The sequence below is a fragment of the Trematosphaeria pertusa genome, assembly GCF_010094035.1.
Source record: "Trematosphaeria pertusa strain CBS 122368 unplaced genomic scaffold BU26scaffold_9, whole genome shotgun sequence".
Taxonomy (NCBI): domain Eukaryota; kingdom Fungi; phylum Ascomycota; class Dothideomycetes; order Pleosporales; family Trematosphaeriaceae; genus Trematosphaeria; species Trematosphaeria pertusa.
In genome coordinates, this window is record NW_022987220.1 from 58,248 (window position 1) to 76,638 (window position 18,391).

An 18,391-nucleotide genomic window follows, 5' to 3' on the forward strand; every position below is an offset into this window, starting at 1 on the left:
CATGGAAAGCGCACGCGCTGACGCCCCGATGTCTCGGCCTTTCGCCACGTGGTGGGTGGTTCAGTCTGGGAGTGATGGGTCCCCACCGCGGATCGATCGAGGGAACGTGGAAGCCAGGATGAGAGCCCCCCAAATCCCGGTAGCAACATATCGCTCCCGTTCTACTTCAGAATGCAAGCGAGAGAACAGGAGCCAGATCGAAGAGTGGACGTGACAGCTTCATTAGCATTACGTATCATGCGTCTCACCATCCCGCCCCAGACCATGAGCGCCATCATCTAGCTACTATATATACAGCGAAGAATAAGCAACGCCTACAATGCAACCCTCACCCTATGCAAAACCCCTCGGATATCAAACACCAAGCTCAAAATACCTCCCATCTGCTCGCTATCTCAGACCAGAATCTCCGGGCGTGAAGCCACCGGGATAAAACTCGGTCTGAAATTCGCTCCACGTCTTGCACTGCTTCTGCGTCTCATCTAAGCTGCCAATGTTGCCAGGGATTTCGTCGCTGCGCTCTAGGAATTGCAGGCCCAGACCGGCGGAGATGTGGAACGGGATGTGGCAGTGCATGAGCCAGACACCGGGGTTGTCAGATTCGAAAGCCAGCACGAGGTAGCCGCTGGCGGGAAGCGTGACGGTGTCGCGCCTAATGGGATTGTCCTTCTTAAGGCGCGAGATGTCGCCAGACCAAGTGGTGTTTGCCTGGACATCGAGGACGTAGAAGTCATGGCCGTGCAGATGGATCGGGTGGGGGAGCTTGGCCGGCATGGCTGGATCTTGTTGGATGACCCAATATTGCCACTTCAAAGATAGGGATTAGCTTGAGACTCGACAAGTGGGTGTAATCGGATGGCTTACCTTGTTCGCTTCACCAACGCTGTACAGGTTCTCTTGCGCATTAAAGGTGTCATTACCATCGAAAACTTGCGATAGCGTGGGCCGATTAAAGTCGATAAGCATTGGGCTTCCGTCGATGAGCCACTGGATCAGGTTGCCGGAGCCAGCAGTGTTAGTGAAGCCCACAGTTAGCTGTTCGGGCATCTCTTGCGGCACCTGAGTGTCCACGAACGGGACGATGTTAGTCTCATCATAGCACCCAGTGGGGAGCGGTTGGCTGGCTGTTGAGGTGGGGTTTCCGCTCAGAGCGCCAGCATAACGGAAGATGCTGCCGATGTTGGCAGCGTTGGCATTTGGACCATCACAGCGTCCGCCAGTACCGACGCGGAACCAGTAGTTGCTGACGGTCTGGTTGGCGTTGATGATGACATCGTAGCGCTGACCTGTCAATGGTGGGCCTGGTCAGCGAATATTCCAGGGTACATTTGAGATGATGCAAGATGAAAGTGGGGTCGTGTGCAAGGGTAGTCTTAGAAGGATCTAAACTTACCAACAGCTATGGACAATGAGTTCGTCTTGAACGGTACGATGGGAACGAAGTCGGCAGCAATAACGGTAAATGAGTGACCGTCAAGAGCTACGTGCACGTGGTTGTTGATGCCGGTGTTCACCAATCGCAAGAGATGCGACTTGCCGGGGGTCAGAGTGGTCTCGGCGTACTTTCCACCAAATGCAGAAGTCATCGTGCCGTTGATGAGCAGGTTGTCCGCAATGGGCGGGCCGCTGGCGTGAAGCGCTGCGGCATTTACAGTCGTCCTGGATAGAGTCAGCAATGTTCATCTTGAGGCTGAAGACCGGGGGTATTTCCGTACAGAGGCGTGTGGAACCAATCCGTGAACGGCATGGCGCCAAGGTCGATGTCATAGTTCGCAGTCGCGGGGCCATTGATGATGATTGGTCCAACCAATCCGTCGCCGTACTGGACCGAATAATGCGAATGATACCACGAAGTGCCGTATTGCGTTGCCTTGAACTTGTAGGTTCTGGTCTCGCCTGGGGCGAGCGGGCATTCAGTGAGACCGGGGGTACCGTCCATTTCGTTCGAACCCAGCTGTCGAAGACCGTGCCAGTGGATACCCGTCCCGTTGTTTTCGACGTGGTTGGTGACGGTGACTTCAATATCGTCACCCCAGTCCGCAACGATTGTCTGCACAGCGTTAGAAATGCTCTTTCGGTCTGGTTATATTTCAAGAACGGCTTACAGGGCCAGGATACTGTCCGTTGACCACATTCATCCACCTTGCAAAACCGTCCGGTGCCAATGTCGTGTTCGTGATCTCCCAGTTGTACTGGTTTTCGGTTAGCTCAGTTTCCCCATTCAAGGTTTTCTTGCAACCTACCTTGACGCACTTGCCAGTGCTGGGCCATTTGAGATCCATATCTGTGGACACGCTGTAGCCACCACCCCAGCAGGTCCTCGTGCTCGGTCCATGGGCGCACGAGCTATCATCGCCGTAGCCACGGTCAAAGAGACCTCGCTTGCTGTACTTCCAGGGGACTTCAGGCGTAGCAGGGGGCGAGCCGATAGCGATAGAGAAGACTTGAGGACATAGCAGGGCGATGAGAGCCGCTGCCCTAGCGAATGTGTGCAGCATTATGAGATGGTAGGAAAAGCAAAAAAAAGGTAATAGAAAGATCGACGGCCACCAGATGGTTGGAAAACCAGAAACGAATGCGCACCAAGCCCTCAAGGGTAGCTGATAGACGAAGCGCGTCTGGAAATAAAGTCGTCCAGGCTGCGAGGAGAGGCAGGCCTGCTTCTATATACGCAGCCTAAGACAACAGAGACTTTCCTTTTGGCTTGGGGACCTGATAATCATAAGCCTAGAGTCATGGCGGCGCATGCTGCGCGGAACTTGGTAGCCGGTTCGCACGGAAGGCTGCCAGTGTTAAGGTTGGCGCTCAGATGCACCGCCATGATTATCATGAGTTCAGCATCTTGGTAGTATGGTGGGGTAAGGCGGTCTGGTGCTAGTGGAGTGAGACGGCGCCGTGGCGTTGTTGCCCGGAGACGGCTCATGTCACTGGCTAACGTTGATTTCAAACTCCTCTTCCTCGTGTAGCAGCAACCAAAACAGTTAATGCGGCAGTGGAGCCCATGTTGGACCCGAGCTGGCGGACGACGAACTAGGCCCCAGCGGCGGGAAGTCTAATAGTTCGACACTGGAGAAGCGTGCAGGTGGCTGATCCGGTGGGACGGCAGTAGCTTGTGCAGAGGCTGCGATTCGCACATAGGGCCAGGGCGTGCAGAGGTATCGCTAGGCTGGAGCGGGGCCTTCCCTTTGCGGCATGTTCAAAACGGTGGCCGCGGCATGTGGTGGAGCTGACAGCTGCAGTGGTGAAGTGTGAAGCATTATTGACGGCCATGCGCGGTGAGGTGAGAACTCAGAAGAAGCTTGCCGAGCCGAGCAGATCAATCTATTTTCTGCGCGCGCTAAGCCCGAGCGAGCCTCGCTTGAGCACCCCTGCTAGCGCGCTGGGGCCAGCCGGACGTGAGATGGGGAGCCGGATGTCAACACCAATCGCCGCCATCACCGCCCGCAGCCTTGGCCCGTCAGAAGTGCGCACGGCAGCTCGATGCAGAAGGCTACTGCGGGTCAGCGATTGCTAAGTTTGCCGGAACACGCTCGTGACGTCTCTGGCAGTGCGTTGTCCGCCTGAAGACGCCCGGACTTGCTGCCGTCTCTGCATCGCTGCTGCAGCCTCGTCGCGACATGCTGCCTATCCGCACCACACAGGGCTGGGAACGGCACGAAAGCGGTCTGGATTTGCGATGCCATTGCTGTGTGGCCCGAACACCGGCCGGAGAAGCCGTATTCCCTCTAGTCGGCGAAGTGCGGCGGCTCTGTGCCTCGGAGAACAGACGTCGATGGAATCGATCGATATCGCTACGTGCTTGCTTTGGCTTTGACAGCTCACCGTGTCTCAAGCCGCCGTTCTAAGCTGCGGCGGTACCTTCGCAAGTCCTGTCATTCATTCCGTTTCACTGCTAAAGAAAGCAGCGCTAGTGCTCAAGGCCGCCAGCATTCTTTTGAAGCGGTTGCAGGGCGACTGCGCCCGGTACGCCTTGCGGCCGAGCTGAGGTCGAGTTTCGATGTCGCAGCAAGCCTCAATGGAGGCGTCGATAAGGCCATGATCCGTAGATAAAACCCCACATGGCAGCCACTCGGAGGTTTCCTTAGCTCTGGGCCGAAAGCGCCACAATATTGAAAACTGCGGGACAGCCAAGCTCTGTCATACCTGCAGGACTGCGGTGCAACGTTGCTCACCTCTCGCTTTCATAGCGATGCCTCTTGCAGCACTGCCGTTTGAGCGCGGCTATCAGGCATTCAGGCATCCAGACATGTCACGCCATCGACCGCAGGGCCGGGCGACAATTGGGGCCTACGCTGGGGCGACCGTCTCCCCCCAGGCCGGCATTCCCCGTGAGGTCTCCATGTCGCTTTTACTTCAATGAGGCTACGCCCAATGGAGTCCTTTGGCAGCGACGAATGCCATTCGCTTTCGAGCCGGCCGCTCACGCGTAGTGAAGACGGCAGCAACCACAAGGACTAAATGAACAGCTCTGCAATCACGATACTGTGATGCGGAGAATTCTTTCGGATAAGTGCCTCGCATGATGACGCCGTTACCTGCTCAAGTGGTTGCACAACATCAACACTCTGGGGTAAACGTACAAGGGAGATATGCGCGCCTTGCTGCCGGTAGATAAATGGTGTCTCAGCACTCCATGGAGCACGTCGCTCGGCCAGGAGTTACACGCATTTTCCAGTGGAATAATACCCGGATAGTTCCCTAACGCTGGGATCCACTAACGGCCGCTAAACAGTCTGGATGAACGCACGTCGTCAGAACAGTAACCAGCAGAACGGTACTTCGACGTACAGGCTTCGGGTGTCGTTGTAGCAACCACGTGGGTAGCGAAATGAACACGACCGTTGCGCAATAGGACCGTGGCTGAACGAAAATCGATGGCTGGGACATGACTCCACGCAGAGCGATCCGGCCACAGGAACCATGGGTCTGAGCGCATCGTCACGACAACGTCTTCTTGGAACCCAAGAACATTGTCCTGCCTCTGCCTTAAAGGGGGTGTTGCCGTAGAAATTGTCGCGAACCCTTGGTTCGTCTGGTATCGAAGTTTGTTTTCTTCAGCCCTCAGCGACGCACGATGAACACACCATGGTTTCCAAGGAGACGTCGGAATCCCTCTGCAGGCGCGCGACCTCTTTCGCTTTCAGAGCGGAGACAATGAAGCCGCGCTGTGGAGTGGTGTTGTTGGCAAAAGCCCCATGCCGAAGGGTATCACCTTAGACTGCTCGCAAGTTAGACTCTCGGGAAGCGGATTTCGTCACAAGTCGGATGTCAGAGCGGACCACGTTGTCGAATCAATCGGTGGAGGAGATCTGCGATCTGGCATGGCAAGCTCTCCTGCTGGCAATTGCGCAAACGGTGTGGCAGCGGGGTGGCATGCTGCAGGGATCGGGCATTTGTTTCAAGAAATGCAAGATCGTGCTTTCCTCACGCGGATGTGGCTACTGCCCAGGTGCGATCGACATCACCGCCCTTTCCAATACAGCGAGTCAGCGAAGCACTTCAACAGCTTGCCCACAGCCAAGATAGTCTGGGGTAAGGTCATCGCTAGCGCCCAGTACGGTTCGCAGAATGTTCGCAGAACGTAAAACCCTAAACAGGGGGTTTGCCGATGCGCAACCTCATGGAGTATATGAGAGCCCTTAGGACCGTAGCCGCCAAATTTGCACCTGAGAGGGAAGATGCCGTAGACATTTAGCTCAGTGAGCTCAATCAAGCCCAACAGATCGCCGTTCACGCTTTCGAGTCATTTCGTTAGAACGCAAGTAAGACTACTCCATTCTACCGCGCCGATAGAGGGATATGTGGGGCCTTGGAGGAAAGCCAGCGAGCCACTCTGAGAGCGGGTTTGGACTGTGAACTTCCCATGGCAGTGCAGGAGCAACTTGGCAATAGGCAATGCTATTTTTTTCTCTATTATCCATCCTACGTGCAGGAATCCATAAGCGGACTGTGGAAGAAGTTCAGTGTAAGTTCCTGTGTAAGGCCTCAAATTGGGCGTGATTGACGGAGGGCGTTGGCGAGGCTTCATCATGAATTCTCGAGAACTCCTCAGGATTGGGAGTGCTTACATATGCGAGCTCACCAGGCACCCAGACTGTAGGAAGTTTTTGTTATCGAAATGTGGTTTAGGCGTATGGGTCCAGGGGGATTACATGTGGAGAGAAGACGCTTGTCAACAAATCGGGCTTAGCGCTGCTCGTTAGCGCGTTCAGTCTCCCGTCACAGCTTTCGGCTCCTCACTCTCCTTCACATCTCGAGATCACATCCGCCAGCCATCATTCCATCTCAACAAACCTAACTTCCTCATCAGGCTTTTCATACTTCCTGTGTGGATTCATTGCAGTGCCCAAGAAGCGGCGAGACGCCTCCAAAACCGTCTAGCCTGACCCCGTTTTCTCGCATGAGAATGATGGATTATCCTTCGCGCCTCGCTCCAGAAGCTGGAAAACCCAGTGTTCATATTACAGCGCACAAAGGCTGTAGCCGCGCTCGTTGGGTCCAGGCGGGGACATCTGTTCATATGACATGACGTCCTCTCATTAGCGATTGCCCTGCGTGTGTTCCCGGCCACGACTAGTTCCAACGCTGCGCCGGCCCCTCTATACACGTCGACCCACTTCGTCAACGTTTGACTCTCCAACGTGGCGTCTTTCAGGGGAACGGCATATGCCCACGACTAGGCACAATTCCTGAGGGACACCAGACGACTTCTGCGAATCCTTGACGTACGCTTGATCCAAATTTTGGCCTTATCCAAGACAAGTTTCCTGTCCATTCCCTCTTCACTCTGCTAGTTGGTTTGGATCAAGGCCGTCCCGTTGCTCAACTGCTGCATGGCACCAATTCGCAACCGCTTCAGGGACTACCGATTTTAGCTGCCGAAGATCGTAGTAACCTAGGTGTCATGCTTTGCACGGGAGTTTACCGCTTTCTGGGCCGACTTAGGTTCTTGAAGGTAAACGAGCCAAAAAGGCGTATGCAATCTCCGATGGTTAAGCTTATTCCTTCCCTCACGTCGCTCAACGCAGTCACGCCGACTGATGCTTTGGGAAAGACTTCGACATGGATATCTCGCGGTTCAACGCCGGATCATCTACCGAAAGTATATGCTCTTGGGGGAAACGGACCAAACGCCATCGCTAGCATCCAATGCCATACGCCACCCAGCAATCGTTCTCAGGATGCCCAGGAGCAACATGAGTTCAAGCTAGTCCAAGCCGATGGATACTCCGGACGCCATGAAAATGCCACCGCTTCACCTCATGCTAGTGCAGTCTAACCGCCGTATGGCTTGATCCTCTGTTGGCAGACTATCAAGCACTTGGTAACCTCCGCCCTCTCCTCCAGGAGCTCGGTCCGCAGATACCCCTCGAGGAAACAACTCGTGCAATGAAACATCCAAACATCAGCACCGGTACCTTTGGCTTGGGTTCCCGGCCCCACCAGACTCACCATCAATGGCAAATCAGTATAGTCCATCTGACCGCCTTTGTGCATGTCCCACTCCACGACTGAGCCAGTGAAGTGCTTCCAGGACTGCTTCCAGTTGGCATCATCATCTCGAGTATATTCGTCACGGCCGAAGAAGATGACGTGGTTCTTGACATCTGTCTGCAACACTGGAGTGGTGCCGGAGAGGTTGATTGAAAAGACGGTCCGTTTGTCTTGAGCGGAGAACATTGTTGCGACGGTACCCCCAAGGCCGTGACCCATGATAACGAACGAATCCGAGTTCAAAGGCGAGCCGGCGTGGAGCTTCAAGTCCGGAAAGAGACGCTCGAAGAGGGAAATGTTGCTCAGCTGGGTAAGCATGAAATTGATGTCGTCTGTTCTGGCGTCGACTGCCTTAGTCACTGTATCGTTCCAAGATGTTGCCGGGCTGAATGAACATAGGTCCACGGTGCCGTTGTTGGCGATTACGCTCTTGTCATTCGCGTCAAGGAATTCCACGATAGAAGCATCGTGTGGGTGATCTATGGTCACGACCACAAACCCGTTCGCGCTCATCTGGCGGGCCAGCTGGTTGTACACCTCCCGGCTCGTAGCCACGCCGGGCTCCAACACCACGAGCCTATGGGCCCCCAGATCCGTCTCGCCATATGAAGCGCAGCATGACTTGAAGTACAGTTTCTCGAAGACGTTCGCGTTCTCATCGCCGAAGAACTGGAGATTGCTTGTGCGGGCTGTCTGGTCCGGCATGTAGACATTGTCGCATTGCTTCGTGCAATAAGGCTTGAAGACAGGGACGAAGATCGAGACACCTAGCTTCCGGTCCTCGCTCGGGCTGTACGGATCCTTGCGCGATGTGTCGACCAGAGAAGTACGAGCGTGTGCGACCTCCCAGGACATGTCGTGGGGCTTGGGCGGAGGGATGAGAACGCCGTGCGTCTTCCGAGTGAGGAGCGCGATTAGGGTGATCGCACCCGCAAAGATGGCGGAGAAGCCCATAATAATGCCCGCGATAAGGTATGTTCGTTTCGTGGGGTTGGGGTTGAGTCGACGAAAGAAGTTCTGATAGGGCATCAACGGAGTGAGAGGAAACCCCTTAGGTTTAAGTACGTTGCGGTCATGAGAGGCCTCGCGCCCCGAGTGAAGGTCATTGCTCATGCGGGGGGTTTGCGACGCCATTTTCCAAGTAATCGCGGTGAATGAAGGCTGCAAACTTTTTTCGATAAGTAACCGCGAGGCTTCACTTCAACCCAGTTAAACGACTTCATTTTGCACAAAGCCATGCTTGGCAACGGCGGCACCTGCATTTGCAATAACAGTGTGATGAAATGCTCGTGGTTCTTCAACTTCCATGTTCCACATGTGCCGTGGGTCACGCGTTGGTTGCACCTGCGAAGCGAAGCGAAAGACACTCGAACACGAAACGACGCACGACAACACATTGCACACCGGACTACTTGATGAATAAATGTTCCACTTGCTCTCGTAGAGTTGCTGGTCTGGTAGTTGTACGCGTGCTGTGTGCTAAAGCTCACAGGAAGCCTTCCGAGGCTCAAAGTGACATCTTGAACTGGCGCATGGTCGCTACTAGAAAGACAACGGCTGCTACCCTACCACACGTGGTTCAGAATGGCGATGCATTGCTATGTGCGAGAACATGGCTGCTCTATATTCCGCAAAGACGCACGCCGCCGGGTCGGTAAGTGTGGCTCCATGTTCTGCGCCGTTGTAGCGAGTGAATCAAAACCCCTGAGGCGTTGTGCCGACAGACGAGTTTGCTGCCATCACCGGATGTGCCCCTTAAAGGTTCCGCATAATGCTCGGATACGGCATGCCGGCCCGCGATCACCTCGATAATCTAAGTAACATCCGCCTTCTCGTGCCAGTCTCTGTACGACTTTATAGATCTGCCATGTCCTACGCGCGCGCAGTCATGAATTCGCTCGACCTCGTTATAAAGAAGATGCGAGCATACTACATATACAGTACTAGAAAAACAGACGCGATATTCTAAACTCCGCAGGCAGAAGGGGTATCATCAAAAGGTTCAGCGGTTTAGTGCCATGTCCTACCACATAGCAATAGCATCGGTTACTGGTGCTGAAGACGTTGGCCAGTTCAGATCTTCTTGCTTACATTGCCGCTGTAGGGCGTCCATTGCAGGCCGCATACATTGCTGGAATGTTTCAGGCGCTGTTCTTTCAAAGACTGGTCCGAGGGGAAACTTGTCGAGCTATTAAAGACCCGGACACTCCACCACGCTAACCGTAAATAGGTGATAAGTGGGGCACTAAGTAACAGGGAAGGTAGCGGACGATGGGGAATTGTACGCGACGAAAATGGTGGACATATAAAATACAAAAACTCTATGGAACCACCTGGGCCATCTCCTAAGCCACACGCCACTCCTATACATCCATTACTGCGATCTACACACTGTATTCCATCTTGCTTGTCTAGGACACGCCTCATAGACGGTATTGAACGTCTACCCTCCCAGTTCCCCACCCGGACGGACACCTTCGCAAAGCTCGTTGTGGGGCTTCCACGCACCATATACGCAGTCCACCCCGATTTTCACCCCAGCTATGCACGCCCTTCGGGCTCGGCTCAGAGCAAGCTGAAGCTCTTCAGCCAAGCCCTCGCGCCGTCAAAGCTACCTTGAGTGTGTCATCCCGATCTCAAAGTCGGCATGCTTGCGTGGGCTAATATTTGGATCGTACCAAGCGACGCAAACGGTAAGGGTGATTATCATAGGCAGGAAGTCGTAGAAATAGAGGGTCCACTCGTGTGTGAGGAGGTATCCATCCTATTTGCTCTTGTCAGTTGCTTTTCCAGGACGAAGTAGAACAAAGGGCTTACCCGTCCTAGCGCATACTCTACAACACGGCACGTGTTTCGAATCGTAATGCAAGCACTTGCCGCATACAGCAGCCAAATGTACTTCTTCCAGGGCACCTCATTCGCCGCAACGGTAGGCCTGTCACCCAACCTCCTGTGCCAAACACCCGTAACCACAACGAAGAACCCAAAGACGAGGATTTGTAGGATCAGACCGCCTAGAATGACATTTTCGCCTCTTTTCACGGCGTCTTGATCATCCGCTTGCACTAGCATTCCAGCTCCCCCCGACTGTACAAAGAAGCATAAGATGTCTCCACAGACAAAGATCTTTGTGACCCAGCGTGGGCGGACGATGGAGAGGGATGTGGAGTCGGTGCGTAGGATAAGGCGACTAAGGATCATATAAATGGATGCTGCAAAGAGAATTGGCGCCAGGAGGATGAGGACCGATTGGATAATGTAGGGAATTTTGGCTTCTGTATCATTGTGGGCAGCTGCCCGCCCAGCATAGCCGACAGCCTCAAACTGCGGACTCATAAGCTCGTGTAATTGGGGGTGGGACGTTGGTACTAACCAGACCTCCGATGACGAACGGAATACAGAACCATGTTCGGTTTTGAACGAGGCGGAAGGCGTGAAAGCCGGTGAGAATAAAGAAAATGATAGCTGCGATGATGCCGCCAGCAAGAGAGGGCGTGTAGCTCCAGAGCTTCCACTCGACTGGTTCAGAATTCGCCATAGTGCCGGAATGTCCGTGACCGCACAGAAGGGGGGGGGTTTATATGGTACACGCTGGGACCAACGGAACTAAGTCAAGCCTTGAAGGCAAGGTGCTCGTTGCTCTCGAGTGCCGGCCGACAGACGTGTCCAATGTAGGTAATGCAGGAGTAAACAGTAACCGAGCGTAACCATGCGCAGTTCGATGCTGTGTGATGCTGAAGTCAGATCTCTGGCTGCGGTAGGGGACTTCGAAGTTTTATATGATGGCTCCCGGGTCGGTCATTTTGTTGCTAGGGAAGGGGGCGGTGCGCGACGCGTACATCTCCGTATTTAGGATACGAGTGAGAAAGGCTCTTAGAACTACGGTAAATTCAAGGACGAATGTGTAGATGGTGAAGCGCCAGAGTGGCGCTGTTTCTCTTGCCGTTCCCGCGTATGGAGTAACCGAGAATCCGATTGGTAGCGCATACGACAAGCGAATACGGGAATACGACGGCCTTTGCCGAAGTAAATAAGGGAAGTCTGACCGCAGACCTACTGATGGATTTCCTCGCAGATAAAAGCTGCACCAGCTAGACGATGCATCACAGGCAAGCCCCAGGGTCCGGAAGGCGCAGTTGCACTCGTTCACTTCTTCGAATGGTTTCATGAGGACTGCTAGACCTAGAGAGATGAGTGTCCTACGCGTCAGTCTCCCTCGGCTGCATTGGTCCGAAGGAACTTACCGGTGAGTATGCTCTACCAGAGCCGCAGGGTTTCGCAAGCAATCCCAGATCAGTTATAGTTCGATCGCCAGCACTTTGTCAGGTTTCTTCAGGGGAATACGTCTGCCCACCGGCGATTTGCTCCTTGGGCCAGTCCAGCCATGTCGCCCACTCCGTTGGGACAAAGGCATCAGCGATTTGCAGTATCTGCTCGGCGACCCCTTCTAAGAACCAATACCTCTGACTTCGTCCGAGGAGGACTCCATAGTGAGCGAAAATGATTAGAGCGCCAGGCTGTTTCTCAGACAGCAGCTCCATGAAGCGGGGTGTAACGAAATGGATCCACATTTTGAGTAGAGCATCTGACGGCGGGTTCGGCAATCTGCTGGTTACCGAAAAGACAATCTCCAGAATGCGAATTGCCTCTCCATAGGCTTCGACGATGTCCGAAGGGTAGATATGGTGGACGGCTTCGGAGAATTTTCGCAATTGCACCAGCTCAGTCTCACTGGGTATCGCGTCAAAATCAATCCCTTGTATGTCGTTTGGAACGATGCGACCAAGCTCGGATTCGTTCATTGCGCCGTACATACTGCTCACCATTGGCCGAACACGCCGGGTGAGAAGTAGGTTCGAAAGGATGATGTCGAACGCGTGGTCGAGATCTTTGCTGTTATCGATGGAGATCGCACAAGAGTATGGAAAGAGTGCAGTAGCGAAAGCAAGGACAGCTTCAAAGTTGGATTCATGAATGTCTTCGACGTCGGACCGGAATCGTGCCAGTGCAGCATCATGGTGTTTTTCAGCTTGAAGAAGGAAGTCGGCCCGAGATTTTCGCTCTAACCGGCCCAGGTGTAGAGCCGCAACAGCAAGAATGGCGTGAAGAAGGAAGGGATGGTCGAACGCGACTTTGACGAGGTAAGACGAGAAGACTTCTTCGGCGTTGGAGTGGGCTGCCAGAGTCTTTGCGGTAACGGTGGTGAAATGATGTAGAAGACGTAGCTGAGGAACGTTCAATAACACGTCCTGATCTCTGCTCGGAAGAGTTTCTGGAACGGGTCGATTTGCGCCCACGCTCCCCGTTGACGAAGGGGTTGAGAGACCGACTGGCGATGGCGCGCCATTCGCCAACGCCCGCCTTTTCTGCGTGGGATATTCGCACTTTGAGTGATATTTATCGCAGTTGACACAGGCCGGTTTCTGCTCATCACACTATGCCTGTGGTCAGCATCTTACATTCTACTTCTCAAGAGTAACCGGGAAGAGGCGACAACGGGACAAAAGGACTTGCGGCAGTGGCCCTACCTTCACATGCCGCGCCTTGCATGGGAGGCATCCATTGCGGGATTTCCTGTGCGCCTTGCGTGTTTTCCTTGCACCCGTGTTATGTTCCATTACTGTGCGGCGTCATGTTGTTGGTTGTGATTTCGATGTAGCAGAAGGAGGAAAGCGAAGACTTCGGCCCGTCTACGGCTTAGCGTAGTGGTCCGTGCGCTAGCCGTCCACGGGCGACTGCAATGCTACTCTTTTCATCGTCGTTGAGGATGAGAAGATCCTCAATAGATCCTTGGGCCTCTCGATTGTGGATAAGATAGGCTGAAGGCCTTCAGCGGCCTTTGCGCTAACCGCAATAGATTGGCAGGAGAGGCGCTGCCGGTCTTAAAGGACCTTGACAGACCGTGGCGGTGTAGGTGTTCATGACCATGGCCTATTGAACGGAGATAACGAGTCAAGGAAGACAGGACTGTCTATAAGGTGGACTGGAGGCCCTCAGCTGCTTTTGCTCCAATTGAAAGGAATAGGTATCCAGGACGCTGCCAGCATGTAGTGCCTTTCCAGGTCACGCTACCGTAGGCATTGCGGGCTGCATCACGCGTATGAGAACTCAGAGTCACTAGTTGTGTTTAGGAACATCATCCGCGTCTATCATTAAGCCAGGTCACGCAGAAAGGCCAGGTCCAGTCGCATATAAATAAGGGTATAAGGAATCCGGAGGTGGAATTATCTCTTTCCATTTCTAGTCTTCCCAAGACATCGTTTATATAAATCAGCCTTTATGTATGCTACATTCACTGCGAGCTTGCGAAAAAATTTGTCTCCGCTCTTTTCACTCTGTTTGCAAAACCTCCCCAGCGCCAATGCCTCCGCTGCGAACCCGCTCCCTTCTCTTCTCCTACATCTTCTTTACAAATCGTGACAGTATATTGCAATGGCTCGTCAGAAACCGCCGCCAGAAGTACGCTACGATAAACGCCTCTCTGCCGCTACGAACAATGAATTGCGCTATCTCCACAAGGAACGCCGCCTTCGAATCAACCGTATATATGACTCCATCACGCACAATCGCGGATTCGCTGCTACCGCGCTCCCGTATACCGACGGCACTGACGACATCTTCCAATTCGTTCCGCATGGATATGTGACCGGCAACGGTGAAACGAAGATATTCTATTCTGACGGCTCCTTTCACCACGATATCGAAAAAGACGGTCTCTTAGCTGCCGCAGTGGCGTGGAAAGAGCGGGACTGGCAAGGAAACGAGTACTGGGAAGAAGAAACTACAGATATCGAGCGCAACACCGGAACTATTCTTGATGCAGAGCTGGAAGCAGTCCTGATGGCACTCGAAATCGCTCTTCAACGCGCAAACGAACCGAATAACGACATCAGAAACGTTATTATCTTCACCGACTGCCAGGATATGGTGAGAATGCTTGCTGGCGAGAAGACTGCCTTGGCCCTTGGCCCCGTGCCATTAGACGGCAAATGGGCACTTGAAGATATTTACAGTCACTCTGCTACATTGAAGGGGAATGGCATCAATGTGGTGATTGCATGGATTAAGGGCCATAAGGCAGGGTGCGAGGGAAACCGGAAAGCGGATCGCGCCGCAAATCGAAGAATCGTTGCCCAATCGAAGGAGGAGTATCGAGATCTCATCGAAAATGAGATGTTTTTGAAAAGGAATTGGAATGATGTGAAGGAAGAATATCTTTTCCGAAAGAGTGGGACTTGGTTTAGGCACGGCATTGGGAAGTGCTATGTCAACCCTACGCTTTCAGGGCATGCTGCTGAGCCGGTTCGGGATGAGGAGAGGCAGACTGCGCCACCAGTTCAGCATCTCTGGGGCCAGACGAAACCTTTGGAGAAGAAGAGGATTGACTATGGCAAGCTGTATGCGAAGGGGACTGGGGAGTAAATGCGGCAAATGCCTAGACTTACATTAACCTTCATGTCTTCCCGCGCAGTAATGTCTTCTAAGTGTGATATCTACAAAGTAAGCTGAATGCCGCCAGCCTCCTACGCGCATGTGCTTTTCTCCCCCTTTAGATTTTTTTTGGTTAGCGTACATGGCTTGAAGTAGCTAAAAGCTTTCATGTCTTGTATTTCTACCTGAGGACGGCCACCTTAAAGCACCCCGAAGCCCGCCAGCCTGTCTAACACGCTGTTACTTTTTCTTAGCTCTTTCAGGTAATCTTGATGTTGGTTCGTGGAGTAGCTGAAGGCCTCTGCGCCTAGTATTCCAACCCGAGTGCCGCCTTTGCAAGCTAAGCGGAATATCTAGAGTCTGCAGTTGCTCTTCATGCTCTTTAGGCTAATTTAGATGTTGCCATACTTCAGTTCGGAGTAGCAGATACCCTCACGTCTCGGAATCCCGTTGAAGTGCCGCCCTCGCAAAGCAAGCTGAAGGCCTCTAGCCTACTTAATACGCAGCCACTCCTTCTCTGCTCTTTGACGCGCTCTCGATGCCGGCATAGTCGTACTCAGCGCCGTTGTATGCGCCAACGCTCAGAGGCAGGATCGGATCGCTCCCATGAAAAGCGCGTTGATCTCGAAAGAAATCTTCGGTTCTGTGGTCCTCCGGCCGGTTTGCATCCACCATGAAGGACGGAGTGCCATATGCGGGTTGGCCACCGGAACTGCAGGTAGCAAGGAGGAACAAGCCATGTCGCAGTGATGGATTTCGGGCTGATGGATCGTGGGTGGTCCGTGCGCGTTGCTAGAGCAGGGATGCAGCGATTAGCTTTGTTTACGAGTTCTGAGCTTGTACCACACGCCGTGCCCTCACCTCAATCCATCCCACCCGCGCACACGAAAGTACCTCTTTGGCAGCACTCTACACGATCAACACCGTCAAGTTGGCGAAACTCAAGGAAAGCCCGAGCGGGATGGATCCCCCATCGCCCTCCAAATTCCCCATGTCGCCCGGTATGCCCATCTTCGCCGTCAGCCCGGAACGCGCAGCCGGGACGAAGCCGCCATATGGCCCTCCAGCAGCGCAATCGCCATCCCTGCCGGACTTGCGCACGTCGCCGCTACGCAAACACCGACGGAATGACTCGGATATCTCGGTCCAGGGCCTCGCGGCCATGTTTGAGAACCTTGAGGTTAAGGACTTCAAGGAAGCTCAGGCCAAATACGTGCAGGCTCTGCAGAGGCAGAAAACAAAACATGCCAATGAAGTCAGGCAGATGGAGAAGGAACACGCGCTTGCCATAGGCCGCCGCGAGGTGCGCATTGAGGAGTTGGATGAAGAGCTGCAGAGGCTCAAGGCAGCTATGAAGGACGCCGTCTCCAAAGAATCGTGGGATGCGGCACGCCAAGAGCAGCGCGAGGCCATTGCAAAATGGGAGAACGCCATGGCTGGTGTAGAAGAGCGTCGGATAGCAGCAGCAAACAAGGCCGTGAGTTGCATTTCATCACTTTTGGACTCTAAATACGCTGACATCGTTCCAGTACAAGATTGATAAGCTCAATGATGCCTTGAAGACAAAATGCCAGGAATACAAAAAGGCGCATCAAGAAGAGAAGGAGAAGAGGGAACACGCACAGCGCATGCTCCCAACGTTCCAGGGCAAGATCCAAGGTCTCCAGCGAACCATCCAACGCACCGAGTCGGATCTTAAATATCACATGGCCGAGGCAGAGAAGTATAAGTACCAAGTGTATGGTTTGCAGGTTGACTTAGAGGCTGTTCGTGCTGAGCTAGGTGGCGAGGTTCAGACGCTGAAGGACAAGCTTCGACTGGTCGAAGGTGAGCGGGACGCGCTCAAGACGAGTCTCAAAGAAGAGGAGGTGCTACGTATTGCCGCTGAAGGAGGAATTGCCCTACCCGCTGCCACAATTGAAGAGCACGACGAATTCGGATCGCCTGTCCGCTCGCCGCGCAAACAGCGCACTCCGGAGCGAGATGAAGGCGACAAGGAGAACGTCGCGCCTAGAAAGGCTATTGTAGAACTCAAGTTTGTACAGCAAGAGCTCACAGCAGAGAAGCGCCTGCGCCAGCGCGTTCAAGAGCAGGTTGAGTTCATGAAGATGGAGTGCCAGTTCCGATGCTGCTCCTGCCGCATTGCCGACATGAAGGGGTTGGAATACGTACACGACAATAGCTACACGGCAGAAATGGACCGTATCAAGGCTTCGGTTCCAACGCCCCCTTCGAGCAATCATGGCGACGATCCGATGGAGGGAGTAGTCATCAAACAGGAGTCTGTTGACGAAGAACACCCGTTTACTCCACCTGCAGAGGAGCCTCAGGCAGGGCAGAATCCCGAAACGAGCGAACAGACTCTTGACACTACCGTTCTCGTGAAGCGTCCGCTTAGCAATTCTCCGGAGCCAGAGATAGCCTTCTCCCCTACCACAGGTACCTTCCGCTCCGTGGCATCTCCCGTCAAGGCTCAGGTTCCTGCACACGCTGCTACTCCCGCAAAGCCCTCTCATCTCGGGCTCTCTGCCATCACCGAGCTCACAACGGAATCGTCGCCGTGGACTCCAGATGCCAGCAGCACGATCATTCCAAGAGAGACCGCATCCCCGCCGCCATTTCGAACTGCATCTCGTCTTCAATCCCGCGCCGAGGTGGTCAGCGGTAATCAGGCCGAAGTCAAGTCAGCTGGCATTTCCATCCACGAAGACGTGGTACTCGACAGCGATGAAGAGAACTCTGAGCCTCAGACCCCGCTTCATGGCTCCTCTGGTCCAACCACGCCAGGACAATACCTCATGCGCACGATTACGACTACAACGACTATTCCGCTGCACTTCTCTCCTGTAACGCCAGCTACCAAGCCCGGAAACCAGCCTCTTACACCTTCGACCGTCGCACACGCTCCATCAGATGCCCGGACACCTGTCCTGGGCGAGCTGTCCCTGAATAAGCTTCCGATTGACAGAGAAGCCGCGCTGGAGGCTATTCGTCAGCGACGAGGAAGAGCTCGGAGTATGGCCGCGGGCCATGGGACGCCGAGGAAGGGGATGATGGAGGGAGTCAAGGAGCGAAGAGACATCAGCGCGCCAGTCTCGAGGGTACGGCGATGACAATTGAAGGAGTGAGAGGCTCCGTCGTATCTTCTGATGTGATCGCGCGAAAACTCTTCTCTCGATGTGTAGGATTGTATAGGGCCACCTTCCGGTTCGGGCTTCAAGGCTGTGTAGCGGCATTACCAGGAGTTAGGGGGAGTATTTCTCTGGCTTCTTTCTTCTTTCTGACCGACGGTCATGGTTCTGCATTGAATTATCAAGGTTGTCTATTCGGCTTTGTCCTGGTTTGGCTGGATACCACAGGGTGACGGTCATGGAATTCGTCGGTGTAGGCTAGTGTAATAAGAGTTTTTTTATTCATTGGATATATGATGAAGATTATCAGTGCTAGAATATCCACGGATTGAAGT

At 53.7% G+C, this 18,391-nt stretch overlaps 6 protein-coding genes across 6 annotated transcripts; 2 read left to right on the forward strand and 4 right to left on the reverse strand.

The window, feature by feature from the left end:
- Positions 1-390: 390 nt before the first annotated feature.
- BU26DRAFT_531842 (multicopper oxidase) lies at positions 391-2,498 on the reverse strand (the record flags this gene model as incomplete). The annotated part of the gene is made up of 6 exons (XM_033831059.1): positions 391-807; positions 865-1,286; positions 1,394-1,659; positions 1,716-2,050; positions 2,106-2,192; positions 2,244-2,498. The coding sequence occupies 6 exons, from the start codon at positions 2,496-2,498 to the stop codon at positions 391-393; spliced, it is 1,782 nt and encodes a 593-aa protein (XP_033682011.1).
- Positions 2,499-7,443: 4,945 nt separating this feature from the next.
- On the reverse strand, positions 7,444-8,412 carry BU26DRAFT_397650 (uncharacterized protein; the record flags this gene model as incomplete). The annotated part of the gene is made up of 1 exon (XM_033822761.1): positions 7,444-8,412. A coding segment is annotated over one exon (969 nt), but the record flags the coding sequence as incomplete, so codon positions are not given.
- A 1,573-nt stretch (positions 8,413-9,985) lies between these two features.
- On the reverse strand, positions 9,986-11,424 carry BU26DRAFT_339485 (RTA1 like protein). Its single transcript, XM_033822289.1, has 3 exons — positions 10,868-11,424; positions 10,312-10,818; positions 9,986-10,258 (listed from the first exon to the last, which is right to left on the reverse strand). The coding sequence occupies exons 1-3, from the start codon at positions 11,030-11,032 to the stop codon at positions 10,106-10,108; spliced, it is 825 nt and encodes a 274-aa protein (XP_033682013.1). The 5' UTR covers positions 11,033-11,424; the 3' UTR covers positions 9,986-10,105.
- A 392-nt stretch (positions 11,425-11,816) lies between these two features.
- Positions 11,817-13,112, reverse strand: BU26DRAFT_506314 (uncharacterized protein; the record flags this gene model as incomplete). Its single annotated transcript, XM_033826904.1, has 2 exons — positions 11,817-12,929; positions 13,023-13,112. The coding sequence occupies 2 exons, from the start codon at positions 13,110-13,112 to the stop codon at positions 11,817-11,819; spliced, it is 1,203 nt and encodes a 400-aa protein (XP_033682014.1).
- Positions 13,113-13,734: 622 nt separating this feature from the next.
- On the forward strand, positions 13,735-14,916 carry BU26DRAFT_596668 (uncharacterized protein; the record flags this gene model as incomplete). The annotated part of the gene is made up of 1 exon (XM_033834977.1): positions 13,735-14,916. Exon 1 carries the CDS (start codon positions 13,927-13,929, stop codon positions 14,914-14,916), a length of 990 nt encoding a protein of 329 aa, XP_033682015.1. The 5' UTR covers positions 13,735-13,926.
- An 864-nt stretch (positions 14,917-15,780) lies between these two features.
- On the forward strand, positions 15,781-18,340 carry BU26DRAFT_459048 (uncharacterized protein). Its single transcript, XM_033824995.1, has 2 exons — positions 15,781-16,402; positions 16,455-18,340. Exons 1-2 carry the CDS (start codon positions 15,887-15,889, stop codon positions 18,036-18,038), a joined length of 2,100 nt encoding a protein of 699 aa, XP_033682016.1. The 5' UTR covers positions 15,781-15,886; the 3' UTR covers positions 18,039-18,340.
- The last annotated feature ends 51 nt before the right edge of the window (positions 18,341-18,391 follow it).